This window comes from Amblyomma mixtum, chromosome 5 (genome assembly GCF_055824585.1).
Source record: "Amblyomma mixtum isolate Tamu chromosome 5, ASM5582458v1, whole genome shotgun sequence".
Classification (NCBI taxonomy): Eukaryota; Metazoa; Arthropoda; class Arachnida; order Ixodida; family Ixodidae; genus Amblyomma; species Amblyomma mixtum.
The window spans coordinates 99329689-99356756 of NC_143016.1; the positions used below are offsets into that span (position 1 = coordinate 99329689).

The 27068-nt window shown below is 47.1% G+C and overlaps 2 protein-coding genes across 2 annotated transcripts; both read right to left on the reverse strand.

Annotated features, from left to right (window-relative positions):
* Nucleotides 1–5977: 5977 nt before the first annotated feature.
* On the reverse strand, nt 5978–9822 carry LOC149343168 (uncharacterized). The gene is made up of 2 exons (XM_089542316.1): nt 8989–9822; nt 5978–6022 (listed from the first exon to the last, which is right to left on the reverse strand). The coding sequence occupies exons 1-2, from the start codon at nt 9820–9822 to the stop codon at nt 5978–5980; spliced, it is 879 nt and encodes a 292-aa protein (XP_089398442.1).
* A 13956-nt stretch (nt 9823–23778) lies between these two features.
* On the reverse strand, nt 23779–26342 carry LOC149343169 (uncharacterized). The gene is made up of 3 exons (XM_089546904.1): nt 25506–26342; nt 25332–25348; nt 23779–23851 (listed from the first exon to the last, which is right to left on the reverse strand). The coding sequence occupies exons 1-3, from the start codon at nt 26340–26342 to the stop codon at nt 23779–23781; spliced, it is 927 nt and encodes a 308-aa protein (XP_089403030.1).
* Nucleotides 26343–27068: the final 726 nt, after the last annotated feature.

The window sequence follows — 27068 nt, forward strand, 5'->3', positions numbered from 1 at the left end:
TAACACAAGTCGTTGAATGTCCAACTCGAGTAAACTCTGTTCTTGACCTTGTTTTTGTTAATGAACAGTTGCTGCAATACGGATTTCAGTGTGATGTAGTCGACGGACTGTCAGATCACAAGTGTGTTTTCATGCAATTTAATGTGGTTTGTGAGCCCCATAAGCCGAATTTCAATATTGTTAAAGATTTTACCCGTGCCAACGACCGTGCTATTACTGAACTGCTAGCGTCGTCTTTCGGAGATTTCGTGACAGACAGTGAAACGTGTGGTGTTGATGCTTTGTTAGAGCAGTTTTATAATTTAGTACATAGCTGTGTGCTTCATTTCGTCCCCACAAAATGTGTGAAACATAACCCGAAGCATCCGTGGTACACAAGAGACATAATTCATCTCATAAGACGCATCAAGCGCTTGCGCAAGCGCAGCCGGCCAGGAAACGAAAGCCGCGATTCACTACTACTTTCACTCAAGTCGGAGCTAAAGACAAAAATGACACAAGCTAAACACTTTTACTTCAACACAACATTGTCAACATTCATGAAATAGAACCCATCGAAATTTTGGAAAACAATATTACCCTCTTCCCATGACTCTGTATCTTTCATTATCAACGAGCAGCCTTGCACTGATCCCGTAACCATTTCTGAAGCCTTCAATAGCTACTTTCACTGTCTTTCATCTTGATGATGGTACCAATCCTCCCTTCATTCATAGCTCGGAACACCAGTTACCCAGCCTCCAAGTAAGTTACCCTGGGGTTCACATCTGTTAGTAAAAATTGACACAACTAAAAGTGCGGGACCAGACGCCATACCTAACATGTTTTTAAAGAGGTACTCGGAATGGAGTGCCCGTTACCTTACAGTGATTTTCAACAAATCACTGGACACATCCTCCGTTCCCCGGGCTTGGAAAATTGCCAATGTCATCCCGGTGTTTAAATCTGGCGATAAACAACGAATTAGTAATTACCGACCGATCTCCCTAATTTCCACTTGCTGCAAGCTTCTTGAGCACATTATTCACAAGCACCTTGTTCAGTTCTTAACTTGTCATAATCAACTGTCACACTGTCAGCACGGTTTTCGATCTGGTTTTTCCACGGTCACTCAGCTCATTGAATTTACTCACGACATCGCTTCCGCTTTAAATAACCGTGATCAAATCGATGCAATATTTATAGATTACTCCAAAGCATTTGACACGGTCTGCCATAATAAGCTTCTTCGTAAACTACGCACCATGTTTAACGGCAATAAGTTACTGGACTGGATAACCGACTACTTACACTTAAGATCCCAGTTCGTCACTTTTAACCATGCACAGTCATCGTCAGTCACTGTAACTTCAGGTGTGCCCCAAGGGTCGGTGCTTGGGCCTCTACTCTTTATAATTTTTATTAATGATGTAGCTAATGTTAATAACGACACCGCAGTGAAGTTACGCCTATATGCCGATGACTGTGTGCTTTACCGCAACGTTGCTAACGCCGATGATCAACAGGAACTAAAGAAAGTGTTTTCATTGTTCTGTGAATGGAGTAATGCATGGCAAATGAAAATTAATTTCACTAAAACAGTTGCAATGACCTTTGGTAACAAAAAGAATCCGCTGCATTTCTCTTACAGTAACAACGGTAACTGCTTGACCCACGTCAGCGAGTTCAGATACCTGGGCGTTATATTTTCGCATAACTTAAAATGGAATGCTCACATAAATAACATATCTGGGAAAGCACTTCGCAAACTTGGTTATCTCAAACGGACCTTAAAAAATGCCACGAAGGAATGTAAATTAACTGCTTACAAATCACTAGTTCGACCCTGGAGTACGTCTCAATTGTCTGGTCCCCTCATTACGCGCGCGACATTGACCGTTTAGAATCAGTTCAAAAAAAAGCAATAAGATTCATCTTCAGCCGGTATGATCGCAAGTTTTCACCTTCTTCCCATATGCACAGTTTATCTTTACAAACTTTAGAACATAGGCGCACACGTGAACGCATCATTATGCTGCACACGATCGTCCACACATCATCTGGCATTCAGGCACCCTTCACATTTGTGTCATCAAGCGCACGTGCAACCCGACGGAACCACCCATTAAACATTGTTCCCTTCAAACCACATATAGATTGTTTTAAATTTTCTTTTTTCCCTCTAACCGTTGAAATTTGGAATGGATTGGACGGCTCACTTCGTTCATTGCCAATTGAAGAGTTTGTTGTTCAGTTGCCTGTCAATTTGACCCGTTGATCTGTTTTTAATATTTCTGTGTTATCTATTTCTATGCTACCCATGTTATTTGTTTTTTCTCATGTATTCACCCACTCCTGCTATGTCTCTCCTCAGAGACAGCAGTATTTATAAATAAATAATAAATAAATAAAATACCATCTGCAGGTAAGGTAACAGGAAATAAATCAGGCTGACGAAGAAGACATACTGAGAGACGGGCAGAGTATTCCTACGTGGACCGTTCTGTTGGTCTGGAATGCTTCTGCTACAAGTCTGAACAAATGACCCCGCGGTAACCATCTCATAATATGGAAAGAAAAGGAGGGAGAGTTTATTGGAAAAGATGACACAACCATAATTTGGAACAGGATAGCTGCTCCATGCCAGGAACGTCACTATGATTAAGTGCTAAAATAATGCCTACCATGCTTTACACCATTTTTCTATGGCGCGAAACTCATTTTGAATAATGAGGACATATAATGCCTAGGTACTTCTGATACAGAGGGTATTACTGTATTACCTATAAGACAGCTTGGTATTGCAGATGAGTGGCATCGGTGAAAAGCAACTAACAAAGTTCTGTTAACGTTTACGTACATTAACCATGCTTTACACCATTTTTCTATGGCGCGAAACTCATTTTCAATAATGAGGACATGTAATGCCTAGGCACTTCTGATACAGAGGGTATCACTGTATTACCTATAAGAGAGCTTGATACTGCACATTAGTGGCATCGGTGAAAAGTAACTAACAAAGTTCTGTTAACGTTTACGTACATTAACCATGCTTTACACCATTTTTCTATGGCGCGTAACTCATTTTGAATAATGAGGACATATAATGCCTAGGCACTTCTGATACAGAGGGTATTACTGTATTACCTATAAGTGAGCTTGATATTGCACATGAGTGGCATCGGTGAAAAGCAACTCACAAAGTTCTGTTAACGTTATTAACCATGCTTTACACCATTTTTCTATGGCGCGTAACTCATTTTTAATAATGAGGACATACAACGCCTAGGCACTTCTGATACAGAGGGTATTACTGTATTACCTCTAAGAGAGCTTGATATTGCACATGAGTGGCATCGGTGAAAAGCAACTAACAAAGTTCTGTTAACGTTTACGTACATTAACCATGCTTTACACCAATTTTCTATGGCGCGTAACTCATTTTGAATAATGAGGACATATAATGCCTAGGCACTTCTGATACAGAGGGTATTACTGTATTACCTATAAGTGAGCGTGATATTGCACATGAGTGGCATCGGTGAAAAGCAACTCAAAAAGTTCTGTTAACGTTATTAACCGTGCTTTACACCATTTTTCTATGGCGCGTAACTCATTTTTAATAATGAAGACATACAACGCCTAGACACTTCTGATACAGAGGGTATTAGTGCATTACCTGTGAGAGAGCTTGATGTTGCGTATGAGCGGCGTCAGTGAAAAGCAACTAACAAGTTCTGCTAACGTTTAAGTACATTACCAAGCTTTACACCATTTCTCTATGGTATGTAACTCATTTCGAATAATGAGGGCATCAGAAGTATTAATAACAGATCGAGAAATAATAGTCACCTTCAAAAGACGTATGTTAGAAGACACGTCACTATAGGGTGGCCGCTAATAGTATAGGCTTCGAAAAGAAGGGGGCCAAGAACAAGGCCTTGAGGTACACCAGAAATCAGAGGGTAAATAGCGAAGGATGGATTACTCGAAAAAACTAACTGGTGCCACATGTAACCAATTATAAAAAACGATTAACATTTAGGCGCAAAAGTTTCGAGGAAGACTTCGTTGTAGGGACACAGTCAAATACTTTTAAGTCTAAAAATGTAGTGTACATATCTGTGGTCTACCAGACAGCTGATATCGTTAATGAATCAGGAGGAAAATGGCGCAAAAAAAAACGTGAACAGAAGAGAGAAACACGACAGGACCAGCGCTGACAGTGGCGCACGACAGCATGACAGTGGCGCTGGTCCTGTCGCGTTTGTCTCTTTTCTCCACGTTTTTTTTGCGCCGTTTTCCTCGTGAATCAGGAACCAACTAGCCCAAACTAGTGTTCTTCGGTAATGAAAAGCGCCAGTTGTTCATCGCAAGTAAAATTCATAAGAAATCCGTGCTGACTTTAATGAAAGAAGTTGTTAGAGAAAAAGAACTTCAGCACGTGGGAAAAGATGACGTGTTCCATGAGTTTAGACAAATGCTAGAAAATTGTTCGGTAATCAAGACATCGGAAGACAAGAACTGGATGATCATAACCACTTTCTAATCTAGCGGCACCATACCAAATGAAGGTGCCCGCTGAAAAACGCTCGACAAAGTTGCACTATAGTTATTTCTTTAGTATTTTTAAGTACTTTCGCTTTGAATTCATTTCCAACAGATTACGTTAGTTTCAAAGAATTATTTCATTTATAAATGTCAACGTTGTTCCTGGCAACGCGGACACACTTGCGAGCATTCCTTGGGCACGACAGTATGAAGCATTGATGGCTTTCACCTTAATACTTTCCCCTCCTCGAGGTTTGCAGCTTTCGAATCCAGACCAGTCGGAGGCCGCATTGGTCAGTTCCGACTAGGACACACAGATCCGGGTTGTGACAAGAGCCCTAGAAGTCGCCGAATGCCACGGGCCCTTGGCCACTTGATGGGGCTATATATAACCCCACACCGTCGCTACATTTGTCGGCGGAAATAAAGTTTATCCTCCTCCTGTACGCAACGCATTTTAGAGCGCCCGTTCCTGCGTTTCCCGGCGTCGCCGTCGCCGTTGTCCGTTGTAACCAGCAGTGGACACCTGAGCTAGAGCTTGGAAAGCAGAGGGTAAAATGGGTAAATTGGTTTTTGGGGAAAGGAAATGGAGCACTATCTATCTCACACATCTAGGTGGACACCTGAACCAGAGGGAAGGCGCATAACTGCCCTCTTGGAACAGTGGACAACTCAATCATGCTTTAAGCTGTGTGACGGTAGTGACACATGTGCGCTGTATGCGTTGGCATTGACAACGTTGTGCCAGAAACGCGGCGCTGAAGCCATAGGACTTCGGCATTCGTTGTGTTTTGGCGTGACAAACTTTTTCCGACGCGCGGTGCCGACTACTGCGACGTCCGCGGACGGCTTTTGGACCGGACGAGCTTTATACGCTATCGCGTAATAAGGCCGCTTACGCTGCGCGCCGCACAGGCGGCCTGCACAGTGTGTGCTGCATGCAGTACTTGGCTAACTGTGTATACGTACTGGTGGCCAATCGCAAGCAGACGCTTTGCCTTCGCAAGTGTAGCGTGATTGTTCAAGCACTTAAACCTCTGCATAACGTTTTGAAGCGCCATTTAAAGAATCTGGCTTTTTTAGTGGGTGCGTAGCGGAAAAATTGAAGCTGAGGTATACCGCAGTGCGTGTAGGTAGAGACAACATTTGCAATCTATTCGTTCGACCTGGCGTGCAACTTTCCATTGCGCTCATATGAAAACGCGTGTTGACTTCCGTGGTGGCTACACAGTTGTTGCCGACCTCTTATTTGAGATCGTCCAGCCAAAGGAATAACGATATATGCTCATGTGTGTTGAAGGAATATTTTTTTACTTTGAGTGGTTAGCTCCAAACGTATTTCTTCAAACGGACTGAAAGAGGTGATCTCGGAAAACAAGATCCCGCAACGGGCACCCCGCATGGTCTTTCTTCGGTCCACAGCGTCTTCAAAAGCCTGCTGCACAGCCTAGTCTTCAATGGAATCGTCTGATGGAACTGCATGTTGCCGAACCTGAAAAACGAATGCCACATAAATAATGCGACACTGTTTGAACGCATTGTCATTTGTATATTCATGTAAAGAGTAAGTCCCTATTAAGCATGGGAACTAGCTTCCTATTGGCCATGCTTGAAACTTAAAAATAAAACAGCCCGTGTCACGTGATACACGCGTCAAGTATTCCAAACAATTGACTGGAGTTTTCTGAGCGAGTCTTCAAAAAATTGGCGTACCCCCTTTGCCAAAAGTAACCGGGCAACAGGTGTTTGCTTCTCAAACGTATAACGGAGCATTTACAGCAGCCCTAAAGACCGAACGGTGCCATAATATAAGGACAAGGTCTCACCTTTCTTTACACAGAATCAGGGCTTAAGGGCTGCCATGAGTGCTTCGATACGCGGCTAAGAAACAAACCCCCTTTGCCGGGTTACTTTTGGCAAAGACTGTACGTATGGATAAAGCACTCAACAAGATGACGCACATTGTAAAGAATGCAATGCTCGGCGACACGACACTGGTTATGCAGGAAAATTACACAAGACGAAAATAAAAACTTCGTGATTTTTACTTCACTTTCACTGAAGAAGAGTAGGTAGTAGCTATGTATCACCTATCGGGAAGCGCGCAGCTAGCTGCACAGAAAAGGTCCACAAAAGGTCCACAAAAGGTGCACAGAAAAAAAAAGGTCCTAAATCAACCATTGATTAGCTAGAAAGAAGCCTATTGCATCTGGTCACAATGTAAACATGTGATTGTGGGGTTTATGTTACTGACGCCAAAAGGCGTTTCGTCCACCTCAGAAAATCGTTACTTTCCTGACGCAGCATTGTACACTATGTAATGCCCGTCTATTATACAGCTGTCACGATGAAAGAAAAAAAAACTCTCCTGGTGACGAAAAATCTATAATGCTGAAAGGACCGGAAAAAAAGAAGCTTTTCCTTTCGTTTGGTGCCCTGCCATTGGTCGCTGCTCCCACTGACGTAAGCCGTGGGGAGTGACGTCGCATTGGTCGTGTCAGGACCACAAACATGATTCCACTTATTTGCATAAACTCTGCCCACGTTCATGCAGCACTGGAAGACCAACTCAAACACCGACGAATTCATATATATATAGCACGAAGAGAGTTCGACATATGCTACCCGAGCTTCATCGGTACCACTTCCTTCACGGCTCCCTTCCCACTTCCTTCTCAAAAAAACTGTGGTGTGGTTGTTGGACGAATTGGTGAAGCATGCTCACTGTCACACTGTCGGATTGGATACGGCAGAGGCCGCGGGGTGAGATTATCGACGGCACACCGGTCCCGGATCGGCGGTGACTGTGCTCGGTCGTTTTCTTCCACACCTGAAGTTGGTTACGTCACGATTAACGTAATTCACGACCAAAGGGACCGAAAGCAAAATGAAGGGTGCTTGGGTTCATCGTCTCCACCATGCGCATTTTAATAAATTGTTTGGGCCCTGTGAGAAAATTAAATTCAAAGCACTTAGAGTAACAGAGCCGAAAGAGATTTTTACGTTCACGTGAAGCCCGTGAACATTTGTTGCCAACAGCACCTGCCAGCGACTTTTTTCACGTCATGAGACAGCTTAGACAAGTATGGCGACATTCAAGGCCCCAATCTGGTCCTTCCCACTCTGATCCATACACCTCCAAAACGTTACTTTTGAGTCATGGCCTTTGAGCCTTGGCCTAAGTTCCCGTACAGCGATACGTTTATTTGGGAGTGATATCCCTCTAAGCTCACTTTTTTTACCTGGCTGTGCAGACTCAAGAATACAATGGTGGCATGACCCACTGAGCACCTATCATATACACAAGACACGCAAACGCCCCTCATAAGGACGCTTTTGGCTGAGGAGTTAACACTCAACAACGCTTTTAAACATGTGGAGCATAGCTATTCTTCATATCGCAAGAGGAAAGTTAAATTCAGGTCCAACAATCATGTTTAATCCTCAGAGTCATTTCTGGGCACCCTGTCTGTACACACACACAAAAAGAATGTTACTCTGAATTGCAGCTACTGAAAAACCCAACTTCAATCTTTTGCACACCCGCCGCGGTGGCTCACCAGTTCAGCATATATAAGGACATGTGGGCAGAACCAAGGCGACAGAGGAGGCGTACTTGGTGGGCGGGGAGGATCTCTAATGCTACCAGACTGTACTTTAAAATGTTGGTTCAGCGTTTTCTGATAGTTGAAGAAAAAACAAGCGTCCGTGTCTGCGCAGTGATACGCAAAGAGGACCTCATTCCGCTGAATGGCTCCATCAACGCTGCCGTGTCATGAAGTTTTTTTTAGAATGGGAAGCGTCAAACCGCCAGGCATCCGTTCCCTCACCAATCACTGGACTGTATTCAAAAGGCAGAACGACTGTTGACGTGTGTGGTATGAAGGCGTATACTACAGACTGATCCTCTTGCAACGTAATCTTGTAAGAATCTTTGGCTGCTGCATACCCAGAAATTCTGACAATCGCATTTTTCAACGAGAAACAATTGTGAACGCAATTTTTTTCACATGTATGTTTTCGTTATAAAAATCGATAGATCCGAAGATGTTACCTCGGAAGGCTATCAGTTTCTGCTATTATAACGTTTCTGCGACCGTCAAAAGCGTTCCCTACTGGCTTTCCATGGGAGTCAACTATATGGAGCGAGATATGAAGAAACTTTGAAAGATTTTGCTACGCATGGGAAGAATGGGCCATTACCTTCAGTATTTCTATAACATTAACTTGTAATATTCCACAGTTGACTCAAAGGTAAACCTGACCTCCAAGAATCCCTGACTTGAGTCGGACTTGTCCACACAAGCCGTCGAAAAAAACATTTTCGTTGGGAGACAGCGAACCTGTTTCCTTTCCGTCTTCTCTCCCGTTCTTCCGAGCGCTATGTTTGCCGTCCACATAAATGCTTTCCCACACGCTCAACACATAGCAATGTTGTTCTCTCGCAAGTATCCTTACCCGCCGACGTCGCTTGTGATGGCGCTTGGTTGAACCACTCCGCGTCGGACGACGGCCCGCTTTGTTACGAGGGAGGCGGCGTCCCCGGCGAATGCGCCTCTCAGGGCGCGCCACTGTGGTGTCTTCAGCCTCCGTAGTCCACGCTGCAGTCAGATCGCCAGAGTAGTCGCCATCGGCCTCAACAGACCATTGCCGGTCATCATCGTTGTCGTCAGGCCGACCCTCACGAATTGCCGTTGCGATGTCGACGTCGTCCGGTGTTGGTGACGTGCGCCTGTTTTTAAGTGGCTGCCTTGGTATTACCGTGATTGTCCAGTCTTGCGCCTGCATCATCTCACGACCGCTCACGCCCTGCGCTGACGGCACCCCTGCTCTGTTTCCCAAGTGAAGGCTGGCGTCTGTGTCGTCCACCGCGTCGATATCGTAATCCTGCAGTTCACCCTGAACCGCCGACGCCGCCCAGATCGCCAGTCCTATGAAGACACACATGGCCAACATGGCGACCAACACGGCCGCATTGTCAATGCCCAGGCCCTGAAGCCCCTTGATGAGAGGGACGCTCGAAGGCCTCCGGGCACGCTCGTCTTCGTAGTAAGCACCGGTCGACGACGACATCGGTGGTGTCCCCTGTGACTCCGTGGATGCCGACACCCATTCCAAGCCGGAGTGGTAGCCCTCGAATGGCACCTCCAGGGGCAAGGCCAGCTCAGCTGTGGAAGCCGCGGTGAAGTGAGCCGGCTCCGGCGAGTCGTAACCCCCGTGGTCCGAGTAGAAAAAGCCGCGAGGGTAAAGAGCCTGGTTGTGGACGTACCGCAGATTTTTCTCGTTGTCCATGGTGCTGTTGTTGTTGTTGTTGTAGCCTACGACAGAATGGCACATACCCACTCTGGGGGATCGGCCAAGAATCGGGTGGAAAAGGTTGGTATTCACCTGTACGTAGTAAAGGCAAAAGGAAAGCACACGGGAGAGGAACACCGGGGGAGTCTACCACAAGAAGGGCACGGAGAGGACGAAAAAAAAATCAACGAAACTGAAAACAAATAATAAGAATAATAATAATAATCATAATATATATATATATATATATATATATAAAGGAGATTGGATTGGAGAGAGAGAGAGAAAGAGAGAAAAGAGAATAATTCGAAAAAAAATGAAGCATAAAAAGAAAATACTGAAAGCTTTAGCAAGGAAGTCGATGAGATTCCAGCAAGAAATTTTGAACAGCGGCACAGACAGACCTGTGGCTGAACCCAAGTGTGGTGGCACCAAATGATAGCAAGTGTGGGCTGCTCAAACTGAGGCCAAGTTGCTGTAAGGGCAACTCCAGCAGTCTTCTTCTCAAAGAGGTGAAACGACGACAATGGAGCCAAAAATGATCGATAGATTCAGGCTCACGGCAAAATGCACAGAGGGGAGATAGCGCCAAACCAGATCTGTGCAGATAGAAATTTAGAGGGGGGATGCGGCAGCGCAACCGCGTCAGAGATACTTCTAGCTGCCGAGATGGACAAATTTTCCTGCTCCATGAATATTTCAGATGCTGATATTCCACCGATGTTAAAAGAGTTGTGTCTTGCACACTTAATAACGCTCGACGCCGGAACCTAGATGCTGTGATATACGCTGTAGCCGGGATGATGGGCAACACAGGGCCGCCTAGGGAAGCCTTTGCAAGGTTATCCGCGATCTCATTGACAGTCACGCTGCTGTGGCCGGGTACCCATATCAAGTGAACAAGGCTCAAATGCGAAGGAAGAAGCGATAAAAAAGTGCTTAAAGTGGGACAGTCAACATGCGACGCGAGGGACGAACACAAAGATAAAGAATCGGAAATGACTGCCACTGCAGAAATAGAAGGATCAAGCTTGCGCAGAGCAAGAACTACTGCCAGAAACTCAGCTTGAAAAATAGGGGTGTAATCCGGAAGGCGCAGCGAAAAGGACCAGTCTAAACTCGGACAGTAAATTCCCACCCCTGCCTTTTCGTTGCACTGAGAGGCATCGGTTGCTATTGCAATTTTTGTAGGTAGGGACCTTAAGTGATCCTCTAATAGACCATTTAAAATACGGGGTGGTAAAAGTTTCGCGTTTTGAGGAAAAATGTTGTCGAAAACAATGTGGACAGAGGACCCACTGCTTAATGCTGGAAGGATGTTGTAAATCTGCACGTTTAAAGGCTCAAGCAGCCTTTGCACGAACACAACCTGTGGGGTATGAAAACGAGGCCAGTGGACACCAAAAAAGGAGGTCGGCTGGCAACAGAAAATGCTTTGCGAACGGTGAAAATGGGATTCAAAGATTTTGAGGAAAGTCTGCACAGTTAGAAAGTGAAATCGGGTTAACAGAGGAGGAATGCGGGCCTCAAGGTACAGCACATTGGTAGCCACGAATTTGGGGACGCCAAGGCACATCCGAAGCACCTCCCTCTCCAAAAGGATGAGAGGACGAAGTTTGTATGAAGCCGAGCCTGAAAACAACACAGAGCCAAATTCTAAAATTGGCCTAACATACAATACGTAAATCATTAGGAGCGTATCCCTGCGCATGCCGTACCTGTGACTACATAACCTCCGTAACATGCCTGCGGCACGAGTCCCTTTTACAGCAACATGGTCGATGTGAAGCCGCCAGGTGAGTTTGTCATCATAAATGACGCCCAGGTATTTTAGGGATTGAACTTGAGGAATTGGTTGAAATTTGCATGAAAGAGAGAGCACGACAGGATCCTGTAGAGGAAAAACAAGGACGGCACACTTGTTAACATTTAATGAGAGGTGTAAACTGCTCAACCAGAGCTCAAGAGAACTCAAATATGATTGCAACTGATCATAGAGGGAATGTATATCAGGCGCAGCCGCAAAAAATGCTATGTCGTCCGCGTAGACATAAGTGCGAACATGGTGGTGGAGAGGAATGGAGCTCATGAGAATATTGAACAGCACAGGCGAAAGGACAGCTCCCTGCGGAACATGCGCGGCGCAAAGCAGGGAAGCTATCGCCTCTTTTTCTTCGTCGATGTGAGTCACGTGATCGTAAATTTCGCGGGAGGGCTGATGATGATGATGATGTCCTCAGGCTGAATCTCATTGACTACCTTGCTAAAGCTTTCAGTATTTTCTTTTTATACTTCATTATTTTTCGAATTATTCTCTTTTCTCTCTTTCACTCTCTCTCCAATCCAAACTCCTTTTATATATATATATTATTTATAATTATTATTATTATTTGTTTTTTGTTTTTTCATCCTCTCCGTGCCCTTCTTGTGGTAGACTCCCCAGGTGCTCCTCTCCCGTGTGCTTTCCTTTTGCCTTTACTACGTACAGGTGAATACCAACCTTTACCACCCGATTCTTGGCCGATCCCCCAGAGTGGGTATGTGCCATTCTGTCATAGGCTACAACAACAACAACATCAACATACCCACGGCGGGGGATTGGCCAGGGTGCATAGCGGATACAAACGCACTCATGTACAGGGAATGGAGTATATTTAAATTTAAAATTTTGGGACGCAGAGCTAGAATTTGTACAAAACAAAAAATACGGAGAAGGAAAAGTTGTGAATTCACATTCTAGCAGAGGAATATACAGATGAAATTATATAATCGTGAATAGATACTCACACTGGTTTCAGGGCATATCCCTTGGCGCTTGCCCCGAAGGATAAGAGAATCGGAATAGATAGAGGAAGCCCAAGCCGAGCGAGGGGGATCTCCAAGTAAATTCTACGGAGAGCAGCGAGCCGCCGGCAGGAGAGGAAAAAATGTTCTATAGACTCAATTTCGCCACAAGACTCACAAAGGTTGTATATCGAAAGCCCCGATCGGCATAAATAAAGATTTAGCCGCGGTATCCTGCAGCGCAAAAGGGTCATGGACACCTCACATTGCCTCGAACTGCACATCCGCACACTCCAAGGAAATGCCAGGTGTTGAAAATCCGCTGTAGCGAGGAGAGGCTCATGGCTCAAGGTGTGGAAACGCTGGAATCGCTGAAAGCGTGCTAGAGTCAAGTAAACAGTATTTGGGACGAAAGAGACAATAGGTCCATCAAGGGCAGACTTTACTAAAAAAAATCAGCCCTCTCATTAGAAACAATGCCACGGTGCCCAGGGACCCAGTGAAAGCGTACTTCTGTAACATGTGGAGGAATAAAAAATTGAAGGGAACGGCTGATAGGAGTATCTATCGAGGTTTCGAGCGCTGCCAAAACAGAAAGGTTGTATGAGAGTATAATAACCCGAGTGATACTGCAGGTAATCCTTATTAAGGCCAACTCAATGGCCAGAAACTCAGCTACAAAAATAGGGGTACAGTCAGGGGCCCGAAATGAGTAGCTCCAATCAAGAGCCCTTGAGTAAATACCAACAGCAGCTTTTTCATTTTGCTGGGAGGCATCTGTGTAGAGGGCAATATGGTTAGGAAAATATTCTAGGTGCTCCTCTATGAGCCCATTTAACGTATTGGCGGGCAGGTTCTTAGCATTCCTTGGGAGGGTGTTGTCAAAGAAGACTGCCGTGTCAGCCCGCCTGTGGTTGACTATTACTAAAGATCTCATTGATACAGAAATATTTGACAGCAGGGAGTTAGTGAACACCACCTGAGGGAGCTTATACCGAGGCCAGGGAGTACCAAAGAAGAGAGTTGGCATACCAGTTCTCATCTGCTTTGTTTTTGTCTTTTCTAATGTTACGTGACAGTAGAATCTGATTTTTTGTTTTGTAAACAGAATGAGATAAATGTAGAAAATTTGAAAAGGGAAACGAAATCTGATTTGAAACTGCTAACAGAACGCGCACAGCATATTCCTGCTCCAAAAAGAAAACAAGAAAGAAAGGATGTGGAAAGAAACAAGAGAAAATAAGGTACGATGCGGCTAATTAACTAAGCCTGAAATAGAGAGGAATGGTGTTCGAAGAAAGTTATTTTTATCGCTGTCGCCGCATCACCGGCAGCGGCTTTTTTTTTTTTTGTCAAAAAAAAAAGTGGGATAAGAATGAAGATTGGAAATTACTTGCAGCAAATTTACATGCACCTCATATAATTTAATGCCCTTCACGAAAAACAGAAAGAATCAGTTTGCAGGTGCGAGACTCCAGCAGAAGCACACGAAGGCAGTCAGGTGAAGGAGCGTAAACACCGTTTGATGACAAGTAACATCCTTAGCTGGCAACTCTTCTATAGAGGCAATCGCTTTATTCAAGAGTGAAAATGAAGTGCCCGTGAATTTTGGCAGCTGGATTTCTAGCTGCGTTGACTGCAGCTATAGACACCCCAGAAGAGGTTAGAATGGAAGAAGACGGAGGAGGTGGGCGAGTAGATGGGACTCATGTGCCATTCAGCCCGAGGACATCATCATCATCATCAGATGGGACTCGAGAAACCAAAGTATTGTAGATTTGCATAGGGAGCAAGCCATGTGAAACACGAGGATTCAGAACGCAGTCACAAAAAGAAGTTTCAGGCACTTGTAATCAGGGTTTTTGGATTTTGCGAACTATATGTGCTCTGATATAGCGAAGTGGCCGGAGACGCGTTAATTGTTGGAATTAAGTTTTGGGGCTGTCGGTATAACGTTTTGTAATTGTGCGTTTTAATGGGCTCATATTAACGGATATTTAGAGCTCATTTCCTGCAACACCTGTCTGGGCAGTCACCTCCAGCATTGGGACTGAAGACGGGGCCAGAGAATGCACAGCCTCGTCTGGGGTTCTGTGAGGTCGGAGGGATTTGACGAACGTTGAAAGGAGCAAAACGCCACCTGTGTGTATGAAGAAGTGCGTGACGAAATGTATGAACTGTGTATGACGAAGTGGCTCTGATAAGGACATTACAGTATGAATAATGGGCATAGAAGAGACAATAAAAATGTCATACGTGAAACTCAAGATCACAACTAAGCGTAGTGGGGGACAATTTGCACTGCAAAGGGGGATGCAGGTGACGATTATGATATCAACAGACTAAACAAAAAAAAATGAAGGGGGTGATCAGACAACCGATGAAAAAATTCTCTTAATGCAATTGGATTCAGCCTCGATGGATTCTTTCATGTTTTTACTGTAAAGAATCGTTTTACTCTAAGCTGAGGCTTCACACATGCTAGAGAATATATTTTTCTGGCGGTTGAAATGTAACTCGTCGGGTCGGTAGCGGGTGTCGATTTTGAAGAGTGAAGGTTTGCGGGTGACTGCTTTTTTTTGACGCTTCTGCAAAAAAGAATCAATCGACATCAATACAAGAAGGCTTTGCCGTCTGCAGTCTAGTCATTGCTGCAGGGATCTGTGGTATTTTGTGATCGTCTGCTTTGGTTCTCGCAAAGTCCTAACTTCGTGCAGCAACGCAACGCTGCATCCTCGCCAGCAAATCCACCCGACTGGCATACGCCTCTCAACACAGGCGGAAAATATTCACTTTTTGGGTGCTTGTGCCGCCTGTGTTACGCCTTTCAAGCGTTCATGCAAGTCGTGTCTATCGCCGCTAATATATTGACCATAAATACCCCCTGTCTCAAGGAAGAGGCACCTCCATCTATTATTAAATAAACAAACAACTCCATAAAATCTGGCTTATGAGAGCAGGTCGCTCTCCTTGTGTTTGGCTAAAGCCACGGACGTAGCATTCGGACTAAAGACGAAGACGAAGAGGCCTTTTTCAACACAGCCTGCTTGGTACACAGGGTTCCGCAAGCCCGACTCTCCATGGACAGGTGGACTGGAGCTACCATTGCTTACTGGATGAAAAAGCCGAGGGTAGCATCGGCACCATTAATACCGAGGGACCCACCGCTGACTTTCGAGCAGAGCGGCTGGAATCCGGAAAGCAGCCAAATCAACCTCCCGGATCTAGCTTCGAACCTGGTAACCTTCACGCTGTTGCCTACCGACCTGGACGACCCGGCCAGGACACGAAGAGGTGTCGAAGAACCGAGCCCTCCTTCCTGCTTCCGTCTCGTCCTAGGCACGTGTCTCGTTATCGGCGTCCTGTCCGCGGTGACCGTCACCCTCCACGGGCTCGACTGGCCGTTTCTGCCAGAAGACGTTGGACATTCTCCTCCTGAGCGTCACAGTGCCTCAGCGCCTACTGCGGGGTCGAGGAGAGCCGCTGATAGCGACCAAGAGGAGATGCGAGCCGCCTCTGCAATCTTCACTCGCGACAATGACACCTGGACGCCGAGCTCGAACGAAACCCGTGGAGACACAAATTAGCAACGTCTCCTCGTGATGTATCACGAATCCTCTACATAAGAGTCGTTATTAAACGACTGCATTCCCTCATATTCCCTCATAACTGAACATGAAGTCGAACTATTCCAATGATTGTGCAAAACGTATGAAGGCTCAACATTGGTCTTTCGTGGTGCCATAGTATGCAGGAATTGTACTTTCTCGCAGTCATGGTTTTAATATTTCCTCTTACATAAAACATGCAATGCCCTGCCCAACAGTGTATCGCCTTCCTCAATGAGCGGTAGCATTTCGATGGGGGCGGAATGCTAGAGGCGCGTGTACAGTGCGATGTCAGTGCATGTTAAAGAACCACAGGTAGTCGAAATTATCCAGAGCCCACCAACACGACGTCCCTCATAGCCTGACTCACTTTGGGACGGTAAACCCTTCAAAGCAAAACATTGAGAAACCAAGTGTCTAAGTCAGCAACTCCAGTAACGAGTAGGAAACACGTTAGAGTTACGAACAAGGTTAATTCAAGGACCGGTACGTGTATTCGCCAACTGCAGCCTGTCTCGCCACAACCGTGGGGCTCTAATCCAATGCTCCATAACGACTATGCCAAGACGTCCTTTTGAATGTGTCATTATAGTCACCTTCTTTCCTTTTTCGTGTAAATAACTGCGCTCTAAATCACTACCTAATGTGGGGCCTGTGTTAGACCATTGAACGTCCGTAATGTTTCTAGCTAAAGTTAGATCAAGGGAGGTATCCACGCTGACGCTACTGCCTATACGTGTGCATACGTGGGGGTTATTCAGGATGGATAGCCATAGATTATGTATTCTTTCCCATATTTTAATCCCTTTAGGGGTAGCTGAACTATATCTCCATGCCATGCTGTTGCGCATTACGGTCGCCGACAATCAGCAGCTGTGCTTGGGCTGCAAGTATAAGGGTTTTGACCATCAGGTTGGTCAGGCCCGTGCCCTTGTTCTTCGGGGAGCAATGCACGTTTACAGGTTTAGGACGAAAAGGTTTGCGTCCCCCTTCTTCTTAGGTATTATTTCCACTAGTGTGTAGTCTTCTTTAGTGTGCTCTAGTGTGGGTTGTATAACAGTGATGTTGCGATGCTCAAAGGAGGCAGTAAACGAGCCCGACGGCGCCGTCGCGTCGCAACCCTGTGGCAGGTATGCCATAAAACCCGGAAATTTCGCTGCGCCACCACCTTCCTGGAGTGCTAATATATCCGGTGGACTATTGAAGCTTTTAATGCGTAGCTGCAGGTTCCCTCGCTTATGACGAAAGCTCCTGCCGTTCAATTGCCAGATCTCAATTAGTTGGCGAGGAGCCATGTTGACGAGTTTTGATAGGAGATTTGATCACGGCGGTGGGGGGCGCCATCGCAGTGGAGACTGCCTCCTTTAGGGCCTTCAGGTCGTTCGCTAATTGCTGCATCCAGGCGGTGACCTGGAGCTTCAGAAGCGAAATCGCTGGACAGAGAGTCCATGCGACCTGTTGTGGTATTAACATCTGTGCGCAGTTCTTCCGCTCTGCCGTGGGGCAGTTGGGCACTGCTCTCCTGGCTCGACGCGCCCGACGACTGCGCGGTGTCATTTACCGATGTCCCTGCCATGCGTTTGGTGTCCTCGACTTCCTTAGGGGAGGCCGGGTGTCTTGTAGTGCTGCGCGCGTCAACCTCCATCGCGTTGTGGTTGCCAACATCTGGGGAGGCGCATCGCTCAGGAGTTATGCACGCGCACACGAGAAGAAGTGTAGAGGTAGTGTTACCGTGACCTTGATTTGCTTTAATGAGACGCTTTATCTCAGCCATCTCTTTCCTGAGTTCCGCGTTTTCTTTTTCTCGCGCCTGTAGCTGCGCCTTTAGTTCCTTCTCTCTGGCGGTATAACGTTGCTGGGAGGCCATTTCCGGCCAGCCGAACTTTTTAATTCGAACGACTCGAGCTGCTTTCCCGGCTGGAGCTTCTGCTTCTTCCGCTGCTGTCCAACGCTGGGTAGTGCCGGAAAGGAGCTCGAACGGTCTCGGGACTTGTTGCTGCTGCCCCCTCTGGATCGGCCTAATGATGAGGACGTCGATCAGGTTCTGGATCGCGACTGGCGGCCGGCACCCGGACACTGGGCGCCGTTGCCCCGTTCTCTTCTTTCTTCTTTTTGTTCAACACTTGTTGTTGGGCTAGTTGGTAATACATACTTCTGAAGGAACCAGCGCACAAAACACAACGGACAAGAAAAAGGCGGAACACGACTGTCCGTCGTGTTCCGCCTTTTTCTTGTCTGTTGTGTTTTGTGCGCTGGTTCCTTCAGAAGTTCTTTTTGTTGTTTGGTTTTTGCGGCACCACTCGGCGCAGCTTACAGTTCCCTTACAAAAATGCTCCCTGAGATAGTGTTGAAGTTCTCACGAGCGTACTCAACATGCCATGTTGAATTTTTGTTCGGATGGCCTAGTGTTGGTGAATTATTGAGGCCGAGTTGAAACTCTACGGAAAAGTTGCCACCGTGCTAGAGTTGAGCCTTCTCAATAAAATTTCCGCATCGCTTTCATGCTGAATTAATGTTGAAATTACTGGGATGAATCAGCACATCATTCTGATTCTTGGCTGTGGTAAAAAATGGCTGAGGCTTAGCTAAGGTTAAGCCTACTCAGATGCGAAGCATATTGATGGCTAGGCTTGGTAATACATGGCTTTCCTTGGTAGAATACTTGGTCATTTTAATACAACCACTAGAAGTGTAGCACGCCGCTTAGCCAGACGTTCATCCCGCTCTTCATCGGTCTCTGCGGCACGCTGAAGCTTTCGCTTCTCGTTCAAATCAGCCCTGCTTCTAGGCGGCACCCCAACACCTGGCCGCCTCGTAAGTGCCCGGAGAGCGAGGCAAGCTCAGCTTTATACCGCTGCTGTAGCGTCACGTGGTCAGCTGCAGCGCCTCTGATGTGGAGCCTCCACCGCCGCGGCCGACCGCGCGAGCCGGCAGCCCATCTCTCCTCTGCTGTGACGTCATGTTGTCACGTGGTCAGCCGCCGCACCTCTGATGTGGAGCCTCCACCGCCGCGGCCGACCGCGCGAGCCGGCAGCCCATCTCTCCTCTGCTGTGACGTCATGTTGTCGCGTGGTGTCACGTGGTCACGCTAAAGGTCAATGGTAGCTCCACCACCGCGCTCGACGGGCTGTAGTGTAGCTCTAGTAATATGCTTCGCATAAAAAACAAAAAACCCTAGGAATACATTCTCATTGCGCCAGATGGACCACTACCCATGGAATTTCCGGCGGTATATTCACAATTATTGCTGCAATTTCTCGTTAACGTGACGCTGACATCCCCAGTCGTGCAGGGCTCCACACATACGCATAAACTCAGGCGCTCGCGCGCGCGCGCGCGCGCGCGCGTGTGTGTGTGTGTGTGTGTGTGTGTGTGTGTGTGTGTGTGTGTGTGTGTGTGTGTGTGTGTGTGTGTGTGTGTGTGTGTGTGTGTGTGTGTGTGTGTGTGTGTCTGTCTGTGTGTGTGTGTGTGTCTGTGTGCGTGTGTGTGCGTGTGTGCGTGCGTGTGTGCGTGCGTACATATATATGAGTTGCATGCTGCCAAACATGAAAAAGAAAGCATGCGCTCTTGGTATCCCATCGCTGCATACTTTAATCCACACTATGTTACGAAGCTCAAGCACGTTCAACTCAAGAACTCAGCAACAGCCGAAACAGATACCAAGCTTGGCTCCCTCTGTTAGCATCTCGCTGAATTAAGCGCATGAAGACATACATTGACCGGCCGCATTTTTGTTTAGTTTATAGGCATGCGCTGTTGTTGTTGTCGTTGTTGTTATCCTCATACAAACGTACATGCCCACCCACACAGGGGGATCGGCCAAGAATTGGGGTGCAAAGAGAATTTTTCAGGCGAATTTTTTTCATGGACGAAAAGAAAATGAATGCTGGGGAAGAGAAATGTCGCAGTCGTGGCCTAGTGGTCTGGGCGTCCGCTTCGGCTGCGGGTGGTGGTTGGTTCGAAAACCACCGCCGGACACCCACCGGTAAAAATGGGTGCAAGCCACCCCGTGCCCGGCACCCGAATTCCACAGGGGTGTGAGCTTGGAGGAGGCTCCGCCAATTCCGCTGCGCCCTTTAGGGGGCAAACCCAGTTTCGAGCACTCAGTCTGTAAAGGTGGTTCGTGTTTCACTGCAAAGCGAAGAGTTCGACTCAAAACTCGTACGCTCTAACCAGCGTGTCTCAAGACGTACCGGTTCAAACACTACTGTAAGCGATCCTTCGTTCCGAAGAGAAAACTTCAGACAAGAAAAAACGAAATAAAACGGGACATGCATTGTCTAATACCTGCGTCCCTCTTTCTTTCCTTTAAACACAACCACTGCTTTCTTTTTCATGTCTCTCTCATCTATCCTCAAAACTTGTTTTGAAATTTTTCGTTAGGATTCGAAGTTCGCATTTCATAAGAAAGAACTCAGAAAATATATCACTTCCCCAACATACCTTCTCCACAGCGCATATCTGTAAGAAGGTCGCTCATTGCCAACATTTGCCTACCAAACACATTCCGTCTCATTCCGATTTCACACCGATTTCTTTCTCACAGCCCATACTTTGGTTACACCTGGCAGACAATTTTCTCTAAGCGCAATTAAATTATTTTCGCTTCTTGTCCATTTGCATTTTTATATTCTCTTCTTTCAGACTACAACTGTGGTTCGACGACGAAGAAGGATCGTCATGGCGGGTCACTCATCTGGTAGATTCCTTTGCTAGAATGTGTATTCACAACTTTTCTTTCTCCGTATTTTTTGTTTTGTACAAATTCTAGCTCTGCGTCCCAAAATTTTAAATTGAAATATACTCCATTCCCTGTACATGAGTACGTTTGTATCCGCTATGCACCCTGGCCAATCCCCCGCCGTGGGTATGTGCCATTCAGCCCGAGGACATCATCATCATCATCACTACGCATCTTCGGGCACCTCCGGATTTCACCATTCATCGTCGGATACGTATTACAGTCCTTCGACTCTAGGAGGTCAGAAGACGCCTAAGCCTTTTACGGGGCAGGACACTCTGCACACCGCCCAAAGCGGGTTCTCGCAGTGGTCCTACAATGTGCAACAGCCAGCAGTTCACTCAAGCCTACTTCAACGCACCGGGCCGCAAGAGTACCGCAGCAGTCACGGCGACCCATACGCTACACCAGAAAGTACAGGTCCCTTTTACGTCCTGTACAGTGACTCGGATCAAATTCCCTCCTTTGTTGACGCCGATCTACACTATCCCTGCGGTTACCAACCGGGTATACACGCTTATCGCGGAAACCATTCGTTGTGCGCGCATCACGCCGGCGTTTGCAACGAAATCCAATCTCCTCGCGACATCCATCCGCAGGCGGGATACGCAGGCGGACAAGGGACGAGGCTGTTCACCATGGAGTGCGTGCAGTTTTGTTGCTTCGTGCTTATGCTGTTCGTCTGCACCTTCCTGCTCATCCTGCTGATCATTCGCCTGATGACCGAAAGGGCGAAACCATCTACGGGTGCCCTCGCAACCGTTAACATTCTGGACTTTACTCCGTCGCATACGTAGTTTGTAAACGCCACGTTACCGAACATTAATGCGTTCAAGGCATGAACTTCTTGAGATGAAATTTTCATCAAATTTTCTGGCAAAGCTCAGCAAATGCCTGTAGACACCGAAATATTCGAAGGCAAAGAAAGTATTGCGCAAGTCGTATCAGGCGCGAGTGCCGCATTTTTCCTTGCCTGTCTTGAAAACCAAATGGTGCAAAGCCAAAAAGGATTTCCGCTGCATCGCATGCAGAGTGTTTGTCACAAAAGTGACGTGGGATGTGGGTGCGGATCTTTCTGTTGGCAAGGCGCTCCACCCGTACCCAACAATTCTGGGCAAAAGCGTTTTTAAACGGGAAAGCATTTATGAACGCAATTTCTTCATATCATGAAGGATTTCAGTATAGCGCTCAATATGGAGGAGAAATTCTAGAGGCACGTGTACTGTGCGATGTCAGTGCACGTTAAAGAACCCCAGGTGGTCGAAATTTCCGGAGCCCTCCACTACGGCGTCTCTCATAGCCTTAGTCGCTTTGGGACGTTAAACCCCATAAACCAAACCAAACCAATATATCCGCTGCCTACCAGACGACAGCCTTCAGTTTTTTTCGCTATTAGCGTGTTTGCCATCCTCAAAAGCGTTCATCATTTTTTTCCTATGGCAGTCTTAACAGCTCGATGGGTAGCCTCTTTCGTGTAGCCTAGTTTTTGCCCAACACAGAACATGTGCGTCGGCGTCCGCGTGTTTTAAGCCTGTTTCACATGCAAGCGAAAATGCTAGCGAATCCTGTCGCCGCGCCGGAAAAACCTGTTTTGAGTCGGCGCGGCGATGAGCGGCGAGGTTCCAACAAGTTTGAAATTTTCGCTGCGACGCGCCGCTCAATCGCTCACGCGCTTCCAGCCTTTACGCGACGTCTGAAGCTGCCACCAGCGTGCTCCACTGAAGCATGCGATCACACGTAGGCCGTCTATTATTAATGCATAAGCATTTTTAGATCTGTAGCAGAAATGCGCTGAGTATAAAAAGAACAAGATGATACAGGACTGGACGAAGCGCCGCTATCAACTGAATTTTAATATGCAAAATGAGAAATATAAAGGAAGCGCAAGCATTGTATGGCTAAATTTGCGGCTTCACGTCGTGACAAACTTGTCCGCACGACTACGTCCGAACGAATCGGTTCATGTGAACAAGAATGGTACCGTCGGATAGAGCATCAAAAAATCTCGTACGGGAAACCGGGGGTTGAGGTTGGGGGGGAGGGAGGTTGAGGTGGGTTAATTAGTTCATTAGAGCCAAAAATGCCCAAAAAGTGGGCGGTGCCCGAGCAAAAGTGGCGCCAAATTTGAAAACGCCGGAAGTGTGGCAGTACGCGACCGGAAGTGTGGGCGGAGCCAACGCGTGGCGCCAAATTTGAAAACGAAGCGTGCCGCGAAGTTTAAAAACTCAGATGGCACCGATGGAACTTAAGACAATTGTGGTATCGATAAGGTATCGATAAGGTATCGCTGATGCTCACGCTTTCTCCAGTGCGGCGACGCAGTGATCTCTAACGTTTTTCCAAGGTTCCAGCCAGCGATTCTTCAGCCCAGCATAGGGCGTATACCGCAGTAGCAGCGACGACTGCATTGTTCCGCTCTCCATCTATAATAACTTCTTAAAAATCGCTGTAACAAAAGATTTTATTCTGACACCAGTATAAAAGTGAGTACACAATGCGCTTTTATGATGGCTCAAGTTGCGAGTCAATTGGTCGACTGAGCAGGCGGCTTCAGTTATGCGTGGTCTTCATAATGTTAACAAATAGGCTACGTGATTTAATACAAGTTGCGACTATTAAAAAGAAACGAATTTTTCTGCCAGTGTGAAGGCGGCCGTGTTGTCGTCGGCAGGGATCAAGCAGCTAACTTCATCGCCATCTCGACAAATCTGCCGAGAGCAGCAATAGAGCTCCGAAGTGCCAGATAAATATAAGCGCACTTATGACGTGCATTTCAACTGCGTATATTTTGAAATATTTAGCCTGCAAATGTGACAGGGCTCAAAGAAGGTCGATTACGATGTGACATCTTTGGCGTGCCGTTCCCTCTTCTGTCGCCATCAGGATCTCATTTCTCGCCGTAAGCAGACGTTGGAACTGCTTGCTTGCGAACCTGTAATAAAAAAGCAACGTATATTACATTAACCATATTTGACTGCAGTTGCGAACGCATTCACAGAAAATTCTGTATGCATTTCTGCTTGGGAGAAATTTAGTAACGCCAAAATTAGAAAATCCTCCTGTGCTCCCTGGTTTCAGGGGCTGTTGGCTTTCATCACACATCTCAGCTAATGATGCGCGGATATTGTGAAGCGCTCGATTCCTCCACAAAGTTCAAAACAATAAGTTGCTGTTCTGGTCTGCTTAGCGTATCTGTTCTGTCTTGCTGACCTGCGCATTATCGTCTAGATGATAATTCGCCAGAGTTTCGAATCTCGCTAAGCAGAAGGAGGCATGCCTATTTTGATATCGCGAACGGACCAATTTCCATCCCCAGAACCTCAGCAAAGTACATCTGGGGTTTGACGTCTCGAAGCGACACATGAAATATGAGGAACGCTGGAGTGAACGGCTCCAGGTTAATTTAGACCATCTGGGTTTTTGTTTTTTTAACTTGCGCTGACATCGCGCATAGCATGGGCGTGTTCGCATTGCACCTCAACTGAAATGCAGCCGGCGTGGACGAGAATCTCGAAAAAAATTCAACATACAAACTATGTGGATCGTGGTGCTGCCGTATACAGTCGAACGCCTCTACAACGAACGCCTCCACAGCGAAACGACCTGTATTACGAAGGATTTCGTTTGTCCCGGCCGATTTCCTCTTTCATATGTATTGTGAACGCCTCTATAGCGGAGACCATTACAACGAATTTGCCTGTAAAACGAAGGAATTTAGGCGCCCCTAACTACTGATTTGTTGCTTTACAAGGAAAATACGCAGCGGCACCGCGGTTGCTCTCCGCAGCCGTGCCAAAGTCGCGGTGCATACGGAGAGCACCGCTCCACATGGCAACAAAACCACGCGGGAAAATTACCGACCTCTTTCATTAAATATCTCTTGAATTCCAGTTAAATATTTTCTTTTGCTGAACGTGCTTAGGCTTTCTCTATTGCGTGAGATACGGTGGGCGACCTTTATAACGAAGTGACCTGTATAACGAAGGACTTTGAAGGTCCCGAGCGTTCGACTGTACCACGAATGTTTCAAGACGTATTCGAGTCGCAAGGAAGACAAGTTCAGTGAAAGCCACTGCATAACGACATCACTTAAAAATAAAAACTCAACCTGAACTATAATTTGAAGGCTATCGAAGGGTGCTCCATTCTAGTTCATCCTCATCAGGAATACTGGAAAAACACGGCATCATGGAATTCATGGCGTGCCTTTTGAGTGCCGCACGCGAGTTGTAGGAAAAATTGCCGGTGGTTTAGCTGTGGGTAAACCTGAAGGATTGCGAAAGCAACGAGGAGAGAGAGAGAGTCGATGGAGAGAGCGCGGCAGCGGCTTCGGCACGCTAGCTATGCGCCGCTACTGCGCATGCGCAACTGGCGAGCGCAGCGGCGGCACCTCTGAGCCACCCGCGCAGCGACGGCGGCGGCGCGCCAGCTGTGCGCCGTGTGACGTCACTGGTCCTCGCGCATGCGTAGTAAGGCCTTTCGTCAGCTCCGCGGAATGGTTCGGCGGCTCACGCAGTGTTGCTTTCGCAACAAAGAAAGGAAAATGCGGCTGTTCTTACTTGAGAGCGTCGGTGAATGCGCTTGCTTGGCCTCCGCCGAGTAGTAGAGCGGGGAGTGCGCTTCTTGTGCGGAAAGCGCCTCCTACGGTGCACTGGCTTCCGTGAACGGGAGACGGTCGTACCCTGATGATCCGAGGACCGCGCTTCGACCAATTCGCGGGGGTACTTTCCTCTAGTAACCAAAAGTTTGTCTTCCTTACCGTAGACACCCTGATACTCCAGGCCCGCCGTAGTGACGTCGCTGTCATCCAGAGTGGTGGAAGTGCGCTTACTCTTTGTCCGCTTCCCAGTTCTAGTCGTTATTTTCAACCCTTGCTTCTTCGTGCTCTTGTGCTCACTCGAGCCTCCCGACGGCTTCAGGCCTCCGAACTTCGCAAAATGTTTGCCTGCGTCTACATCGTCCACTGCTTCGATGTGACTGTCGTGGAGTTCGTCCTGAACCAAGGCCGTTGCCCAGATGGCAAGAGTGATGAACACGCACAAGACCAACACGAAGACCAACAGCGGCATACAGTCGAGACCCTTGGAAGGCAGTCCCTTAGCGAGGGCCGTTCTGGAAGATCCTCCCTCCGAGTCACCGATGGCCAGTGACGTCATCGAGGATAGCGCTGGTGAAGGCGAGGCCAACGACGCCAAGTGGGGGCAGGAATGGTAGACCTCGAACGGGGCACGCCCAGATGAGATGAGCTCAGCCGTGGAAGAGAGGCTGACGACGGCCGACGCGGGGGGTTGTGCAGAGTAGCCATGTCTCCGGACGGTGTTGAAAAACCCATCGGAGTAAATCGCCTCGTTCTGACCGCGTCGGAAATTTTCGTAGTTGTTCATGGTCGGCAGCGCACCAAGGGACGTCGAAACAGCGGCCTCTGTCTCTTTTTCTTTGTCGACGTTTACCGCGTGACCGGAAGCCACGCGGCCTTGCAGGTCAGTTCTGTCTTTTTTTTTTGTATGACTGCTGAACTGGAGATATTCGCATTTTAACGACGTCTGCGAGGGGCATTTCGAAATGAAGGCGAGGACATCCGTGGATAGCTTATCATCACCAGATACCACATCGTGAAATAATTTCAGCGCACCTGCAGGTTTCTGGACCGAACACAACTAAAACAAATAAAAAGAAAAGCCATTTTCGCGCTTGTCGCACCTGTTATTCGCTTTCTCAGACTCCTCAATTTTTATTTATGAGCTGGTTGAGATAAGTCTGGCTGAATTTTTCTCCGGTTTGGTTCTGCACCTAACCCTGGCCAAAATCCCGCCGTGAGTATGCTCCATCGCTTCAGAGGCAACATCAACATTGCCAGAACTTTTTCACTTCAAAAAGAAAAGACGAAAACGTTTTTGTTTTTTTGTTTTTTGCTGAAGCCCGCTATGAGCCATTGTCCAACATTACTAGATAGGGTCCCTATTTAGAAACATTGCCCTTGTGTGTATGCGCCATTTGTTTTAGACCAACAACAACGACCAACAGATAATTTCACCTATTTATAGGCCTCAATCACTGTTCCGCTAAGCAACGACGCTTTTATACGCAACTCCTGTCGCCAGCACTCAGCG

Coding starts and splice junctions, on each gene's coding strand:
- LOC149343168 (XM_089542316.1), bottom strand. CDS start 9,822: ATGGACAACGAGAAAAATCTGCGGTACGTCCACAACCAGGCTCTTTAC. Junction 6,023..8,988: donor ATCACAAGCGACGTCGGCGG/GTAAGGATACTT, acceptor TTCGTTTTTCAG/GTTCGGCAACATGCAGTTCC.
- LOC149343169 (XM_089546904.1), bottom strand. CDS start 26,342: ATGAACAACTACGAAAATTTCCGACGCGGTCAGAACGAGGCGATTTAC.